The sequence below is a fragment of the Maylandia zebra genome, linkage group LG8 (assembly GCF_041146795.1).
Source record: "Maylandia zebra isolate NMK-2024a linkage group LG8, Mzebra_GT3a, whole genome shotgun sequence".
In the NCBI taxonomy this organism is placed as follows: Eukaryota; Metazoa; Chordata; class Actinopteri; order Cichliformes; family Cichlidae; genus Maylandia; species Maylandia zebra.
The window spans coordinates 9,041,387-9,049,361 of record NC_135174.1 but is presented as its reverse complement, the minus strand read 5'-3'; the positions used below and the strand labels follow the sequence as shown (position 1 = coordinate 9,049,361).

Genomic DNA, 7,975 nt, shown 5'->3' with positions numbered 1-7,975 from the left:
GGCATCTCTGCAAGCCTGTGCATGACATCATTGATATTGTCAATGGTGTAGAGTGAGGGAGGGCTGGGTGTGAGGGGGAGACGGAGAGGAGCAGCCAAAGGAGAGAGGAAGAGGAGGACCTCGGTGTCTAGTTTCAGATTTTTTTTTCCATTAAATAAACGTGACTCCACGGAGCTTCCTCTAGTCGCATCTCCACCTCCGGGTCGTCTCGGATTAGCTGGTAATTTTTTGGTCGACACTTCGGGTTTGGGTCACGCATCTCCGAGGCTATGAGCCGTCCGAAGCCGCATCGGTACGTCGCTGTCCAGGGTCCTGAGTGAGACGACGGACGACCACGAAGCCGGTGAGAAGGTGCAGGGATGGTGGTGAGGGTTTTCGGGGGGTGGGTGTATGTTGGCTGGCGAAGATGTCTGTGTGTGTGAGAGAGAGCGAGAGAGACGTGGAGGGGGGAGGGCTTGGGTTAGCCAAACAGAGTCCAGATAGTCGTGTTGGGGTGGGCGAGGGGGTGCGCTCGATCAGAGGTCCTGTGTGGAGGGTGCGGTTATGGGGAATTATTACCATATCTGATGGCCATCCAGACATGAACGGTATGTTGTTGTTTATTTATTTGTTTGTTTGGATTTGTGGGGTTTTTGGGGTTTTTGTGCATGCACGGCCTTCCTCATTTGCTTTGTGATATCTGGGGCAACAGCACGCTGGGTGAAAATACCACGTCTCGCCTGTTTTTGCAGTCTCTTGCTGCAATAGTGGGTCCCAGTTTTGTAACGCTGGCAGCACAGCAGCAGCAGCAGCAGCTCCTGAAAGGCTGAGAGAGAAAACGAGCTTGAGAAACCTGCTGGAAAGGGTTTGGCGGTGTGCAGCAGTGCACGGTGTGTATGTGGAGGTTCGTCTACAATGCAGTCAAGACTGAAAGGGGAAGGGGGGGGCGACTTAGTCAGCGATTAATGCGATGTCAGGCTGGCTTGTAAAAGCGTAACCTTTGTCGAAAAGCCCCCTCCATCATCTCACACTTTCATGTCCTCATTTCAGGGCTGTGCACACAGTTAGGGCCAGGATGAGGAAAACATGACTCATTCAAATTTTGTGAGGGGACCCCGGTGAGAAATAGCAAGTTTATGCAAATCACTTGTACACAGGATCAAGACTCCTTTAAAGTGCTTTGGGAAGAGTGTGTGTGTGTGTGAGATTTCCCCCCCACCCCCTGCAGTTCTTAATAAATCATGTTACACAACTACAGGCTCTGTTCTTCTTCACTCTCACCTTGTTTTTTTTGCTCCATGCAGTTTATAAATACTTTATTGGCCTACATTGTTGCCTGGAATTTACTGTCAACCATCCTCGGCACACGTCAGGAGCAGGGGTGTTTCATTAGGTCGTGTCTCTTTGACGCTTTGGCCACATGTGTGCCACAGTTTCCCTCCTGGCTCCAGAGATTCAACTCGGGCTGCACTACGTCATTGTACTTTGCTCAGGCTTACAGTTCTGTTTCCCTTCACTGATACAGCAGCCTAAGGCCTAACCGCTTGTACTCTAAAGTCTGCAGTCTTTTCACCAGTGTCCTTTCACTCTATTGATCACCGGTGACTGATGACAGCTTTGTGCGTGTGTGTGTCTGTGTGATTCTGTCGAACCGTTCCAGCAAGTTGAAGAGCTCAGGAGCCATGGAGTTGAGGGTGGGGAACAAGTACCGCCTTGGGAGGAAGATAGGGAGTGGATCCTTTGGAGATATTTATCTCGGTGAGTATCTAAGCAAGTAGTGCCAATTGCCATCAGTTTTGGGGTTTTGTAGACTTAAGTTCTTCTGATCTAACCTCTGTTTCTCTCATCAGGGTCAAACATTGCTACAGGAGAGGAAGTAGCCATTAAACTGGAATGTGTGAAGACCAAACATCCACAGCTCCACATCGAGAGCAAATTCTACAAAATGATGCAGGGTGGAGGTACAGAGAAATATTTCAGGGTCTCTTTGAAAGCTTTACTACCGGTCTGCTGAGATGTAGTAAATAGTTTTAGGGTCATTAAGGAGTATTTAGGGCTGCTGAGAGCTATCAACCATGATTGCAAAGAGATTATGGTGAATTTGAAAGACATTTCAGGGCACACAAAGGCATTGAAACTCAAGTTATCTTTGACTGAAATGCAATTAATGAGCATTTGAGTGTCTTTATGGTCACTAGGAGTAATGATCATCCTGCTGCACTAAGCTGGTGATAACACAGTGACGGACATAAGATAAATAACTTGAAGCTTTATTTATGTGCAGAGGTTGATATATGAGTGAGAATCTTTACTCCAAATGATTCGGTTTCCTAACATTTCTGCTCCTTCTCACACCACAGTGGGAATCCCGGCTATCAAGTGGTGTGGAGCGGAAGGCGACTACAACGTCATGGTGATGGAGCTGCTGGGTCCCAGTCTGGAGGACCTGTTCAACTTCTGCTCCCGCAAGTTCAGCCTGAAGACAGTCCTGCTGCTGGCAGACCAGATGGTGAGACCGACTGGCCACAAAAAGCCTAACAGCTCATTAGGGCTTCTTTTTTTCCACCTTGCACCCTATCATCTGTAGTAACTAATCACGTTAAGAGCTCAAATGAGAGCTTCTGTGTACTTTGTCAGAATTTCATACCATTTTTAAAACACTTCCTCAAGACTGAGACTCGTCCGTTTACCTTCATGAAAGGAAATTTTTGTTAACTGTGCCTCAGCATACAAGATAACTAGTGACCCCCTTTGTCTGTCTTCAGATCAGCAGAATCGAGTACATCCACTCCAAGAACTTTATCCACAGAGACGTGAAGCCCGATAACTTCCTGATGGGGCTCGGGAAGAAGGGAAACCTGGTCTACATCATCGATTTTGGCCTGGCCAAGAAATACCGTGACGCCCGGACACACCAGCACATCCCTTACCGTGAGAATAAAAACCTAACCGGCACCGCTCGCTACGCCTCCATTAACACCCATCTGGGCATCGGTAAGGCAGCGGAGACGGCCTGCGTATCTGTCTTGTTGTGTGTGTTCTGCGGACCCCAATATGATTTTTCTGATTCCTTTTTATTAATTGTGACATGATTCTCAGAGCTGTAGCTTTTTCCTTTCTTTCCCTACATTTCCTGCTGTTTCATTCTCTTCTCTCTTTTCGTCCCTTTGCTCCGTCTTTTTCTCCACAGAGCAGTCGAGACGTGATGACCTGGAGTCTCTGGGCTATGTTCTCATGTACTTCAACCTGGGCTCTCTGCCATGGCAAGGACTCAAGGCTGCCACCAAGCGGCAGAAGTATGAACGTATCAGTGAGAAGAAAATGTCCACCCCTATCGAGGTGCTGTGCAAAGGTTACCCATGTGAGTAGCTGTTAGAGTGGTGTTCTTGAGTGCAGTAAAGAGGTTTTTGCAGTTTTTCTGTCAGACTGTTCATCTGACTTTGCTCTAAATCTTCTGTCTCCTATGTTTCCCAGCTGAGTTCTCCACGTATCTGAACCTGTGTCGCTCCCTACGGTTTGATGACAAGCCAGACTACTCTTATCTAAGGCAGCTCTTCAGGAACCTTTTCCACCGACAAGGCTTCTCCTACGACTATGTCTTTGACTGGAACATGCTGAAGTTTGTGCGTGTCGCACTTGGACTTGGAAGATTTATCCCTTTTCTAGCAGACTTTCTCATCTATGCTATTCCTTTGTGTCTCAGGGGGCGGGCAGGACAACAGACGATGGCGAAAGGGAGAGGAGAGAGGGGAAAGATGGAGAGGAAAGACCAGGAGGAGGCCAAAGAGGAGCGGGAGGTCGAGCTTTGCCGCCGGGTCCAAACCCTTCTGCAGCCAACAGAGTGAGGAACGAGGCAGACGCTGCTCCTCCTAACCCAGCTACGCGTGGGGTCCAGCAGTCAGGTTAGGGTGTTGCTTTCTTCTGGGTGTTGGAGGGCAGCAGCAGAGTTCAGGTTTTCATTTTAAGTGTGTGTTTCTATGTGCTCACACAGGTAATCGCTCTCCTCAGGCTGGGAGAGCAGAGCGAGCTGAGCGAGAGAGGAAGGTGGCCATGAGGCTTCATCGCGGGGCCCCGGCTAATGTCTCCTCCTCCGATCTCACTGCACGCCTCGACCAATCACGCATCACCACATCACAGGTAGGAAGATTAGCACTGTGTCTTTCTATACACTCAGGACTGGTGATGGATATTCAGACATCACCTCACATGCAGCAGATGGCTGCCCCTCCTCGAGCCTGGTTCTGCTGGAGGTTTCTTCCTGTTAAAAGGGAGTTTTTCATTCCCACTGTCACCAAGTGCTTTCTCATAAGGGGCGGTCTGATTGTTGGGGTTTTCTCTGTATTATTGTAGGGTTTATACCTCGTCATCTAAAGTGCTTTGAGCTGGCTGTTGTTGTGATTTGGTGCTATATAAATATAACTTAATACAGTAAACTAAGACAGAGAACCTTACATGTTATGCAGGCATGTTTAGCACACAGGAACTACAAGGAACTTTATGAAACTTGACCACAAATAATCTGCAGCAGGTGTCACTCTTTGCTCTTTTGAAACAATTTTTTTTCCTTATTTCTTCTTTTTGGTGGAGAAAGTGGATGAGAAGAGTTTGCACTAACTTAGATTACTGCATTTTCTCATTATACTTGGCACTCTGCTCTAACTAGTGATGCATATCTGAAATACTGGAAGCAGGAAAATAGTCATCATTAATCTACTTATAATTACCACCAAAACATGCATACGAAGAGTTTTTGTTACTGTGGAGCTTAAAGTCAAATATGATATGAAGGCAGACTAATTCTCCAAGGCCTTCCTTCAGTGCCTACATCCTGTAGCAGTGACAGCAGACAACCTGAATGACCACTCTGAGCTCTTTAAAGATTCTTACATGAACCAAACCTGAAATTCAAATGGATAAAATATGACTTTGTTCACTGACTGAATATTTTATAATGTACTTGCATATAAAACAAGGAACTTAATTGTCCAGACTATCCTATGATCTTGACAGGTAATAAGTAGGCACTTCAGGTTTTTTTCAGTGTCTGTCCTTTGTTTGCTGCAGTGAATAAAATGATCCAAACTCTATGAAGGCCGTCTGCTTAAATTAAACTCGAAGACGGCTCGCGTAGTTTAGGCGTAGAAAGTCTCTTTTCTTTATTTTTTAGCTTTTGCCTTGTTTTAATCATCTCGTTTTCCCTCCTTACTCAGGTCAGTGTGCCATTTGAACATCTGGCAAAGTGAGTTCCTTCTCCCTGGCCTGCAAGTCAGTGGCAGGTGAGGACATGTCTGACACATACTCACACAGACAGCGTTTCTTTTATTTAAAAAAAAAAAAAATCCTTGCTTTTGAGCTGTACAAGCTCCCATCCCCATCAAAGGGATAGTGTAGTTTGAAAATAGATTGTCACGAGTCACCCTACACGCTCACACGATACCAACTTGTCAAAAGAGTGCAGCCACACTGTAAAACGTACCCTGGTTTTCTGGTCTTCATTAAGATACAGGCAGGTGCTGCAGTATTCTCCCGAGCAATAGCTGTCACCACTAAGACACTATCAACAAAACATCAGCGCTGATATAGGAAGAGAAGAAGTCAAACCTGGAGTCAAAGACATTGCACAGTCTGTTGTTTTCTACCCCTGTGGAATCTGTCAATGAGCTTCTGCACTGATTTGGCATCAAAATAGCAGTAAAAACAGACACAGCTGTGCACTCCAAGTTAAAAATTGAAAGATGCATGACCAACCAGAATCAGCACAGACAATGTGACATCAGTTTCGTCACAGATTCGTCACACAGCACCATGCTACAGGGTGAACGGCAAGCATAAATGGGTGGATGGATGGAGTCGGCCACCTTCTGGTCAATTAAAAAGATTGCAGCTGTTGTTTTTTTTTTTAAACTAACTTCAGTTTTCAGTCCTGTAAACCAGATCCATCTTTTATATACAGTGTATGGGTGCAGCAGGGTGCGAGGGAAGTAGTAAAACTGCTCAGAGGGAAAAATGCACAAAGATGACACAAATAAATTTGATGACTTGTTTTATGGCACTGCTCTATGACATCCCAGTTGACTTTATAAATGCAGGAAAGGGTAACATAAGACATTTGTCATTAAATTTCTTTTAAAATTGAAATGCTGCAAAAGCAGACTTAATATATTTACTCTAAACAGAATTTAAGTAGTATTAATGGTAGCAGTAGCGCAGTACAACAGCACTTAGCAGGCATATAAACGGGTGGACTACAATTTGACTAAGGCTACAAAACAGAAGCAGCACAGAGTGATCAGCTGAAAATCTTCATCTTTTAAAGACTAACATTTTCCTGTTTTGTTCTTCTTTTTTTCTCTTGCGGTTCAGCAGCTGCAGGGTATCAAATACCCCTTACTTTTCAAATGGATGAATGAAAACATGAGTGTCTGCAGGAGGAGAAAGCATTACAGGCCCTTAAAGGGGGATCGATCGTCCGTGTGTCTGTCAGTATGCGGTGTGAGCATGCCCAGTGTTAAAGCTTGCTGAGATGATGGAAAACCAGTGGGACAGACGAACTCTAGCCTGGAACCGTTTGATACTGCTTTTCAGAGAGTGTTGCCGGACGGGGGTCGACTCGGTCAATTCAGAGGCTCAACTCAACTCGCATAAAATAAACCATCAAAGTGCACAAAATGGACTAAGTCAATTATTTTGTGGTTTACACCTGTGATAAAATCAACAACTATCAATCTGCTAATGTTTGAGAGCTACATCTGCTGCTTGTGGTATTCTTTATTATTAATAGATATCTTTAAAAAATAAAAAAAAGGAAACATGGAGACAAATGCAAAACAAAAGTGTATCCAGGCCTACGAGAGGCGAGCCAGGCGATTGCTTTAACGTGGACCACCGAGAGGAACAGAGGAAGGGGATAAATGGGAGCGAGGCTGCTTTTCGTCAGTAAATGTGTCTGTCTGTGTTATCGTCCTAATCGTTCGTTTTGCCTTCAGCTTTGCTTTAGAGAGCCAGAAGAAAGGAAAGCTAGTTGTGAGGAAGAGGGAGGCTGTAAAACCTGTTAGGAGTTCCTATTTTTCAGCACATTTGTTGCAGTCTTACCTAAGGAAGACTGAAAACATTACTGAATGTGAAAAGTGCAAAAAGACTGCCACGAGCAGAGATCGGGATATAACGTGGATTGTATGATATGATGAAGCCTTAGTCCAGCTTGCAACTCCAGGCATGAAGAGACTCGAGAAAGTTGTAAGATCTTGGTGGTGAGCAAGTCTGGTGTTACATTTGTATTTTTCTTTACTTTTGCTTTTGTCCCATTTTATATGACATGTAAAATGTGTACATACTTTTGCCAGAATGTGACAGATTGTTTAAAGACGGAGCTGGAGAGAAGAGTACCTCCTGACACACCTGGGACAGAAAGTGAAACTTTACCGGAAACCTTTAGAGTCTGCCTCGCGTTTGTTTTGGTTTGCACTGAGGCAGGCAATGACAGAAAGGTTCTTGTTATAATATAAAATGTACTCATCGGTATTTTAACCCAGGCCTGTCAGGATGGATGGAGGTCTCTGATTAGAGGATGATGACTGATGTCCTGTACATTTCTTTACCATGCTTCAACTTTATTAATATGATATTTGTGTATATTTTCTGATTCAATAAAAAATATACACACCTTATACAAACTTCTAATGATATCTTTCTCTTGATGGAAACATACTTAAATATTCATATTCATAACTGATCGCAGAATACAAATGCTGTACAAAAGTCTAAAGATTTCTTTAAAATTTACTTCCAGTAGTTCCTTTATCTGACCAGAGAAGTGTTATCTGTTTTTAAGCTACTTAATGCTGATACGTGAATCATTTAAGTATAAATTAGGCACAAGACTTGAACCAATTTGAAACTGGAATTTGAACTTGAAGAATACTCAAAGCATGCCAAAGATAACACAGTTTGATAGGCATAAAATAGTATTCCTGCACGAATAAAGTGATTCCAGAAA

General features: G+C 44.3%; 1 protein-coding gene across 3 annotated transcripts; it reads left to right on the top strand.

Moving 5' to 3' along the window:
• Positions 1–48: 48 nt before the first annotated feature.
• On the top strand, positions 49–7,661 carry LOC101484527 (casein kinase I). Of its 3 annotated transcripts, none has more exons than XM_004557553.5 (11): positions 49–343; positions 1,640–1,737; positions 1,830–1,940; positions 2,340–2,488; positions 2,745–2,973; positions 3,170–3,340; positions 3,454–3,602; positions 3,683–3,881; positions 3,971–4,116; positions 5,190–5,255; positions 6,346–7,661. In XM_004557553.5, exons 2-10 carry the CDS (start codon positions 1,662–1,664, stop codon positions 5,220–5,222), a joined length of 1,263 nt encoding a protein of 420 aa, XP_004557610.1. In that variant the 5' UTR covers positions 49–343; positions 1,640–1,661; the 3' UTR covers positions 5,223–5,255; positions 6,346–7,661. The 3 variants fall into 3 exon arrangements, with proteins under 3 accessions (XP_004557610.1, XP_004557609.1, XP_004557611.1); XM_004557552.5 differs by having other exon boundaries at positions 50–343; positions 6,343–7,661; XM_004557554.4 differs by lacking the exon at positions 49–343 and adding an exon at positions 466–587 and having other exon boundaries at positions 6,343–7,661.
• Positions 7,662–7,975: the final 314 nt, after the last annotated feature.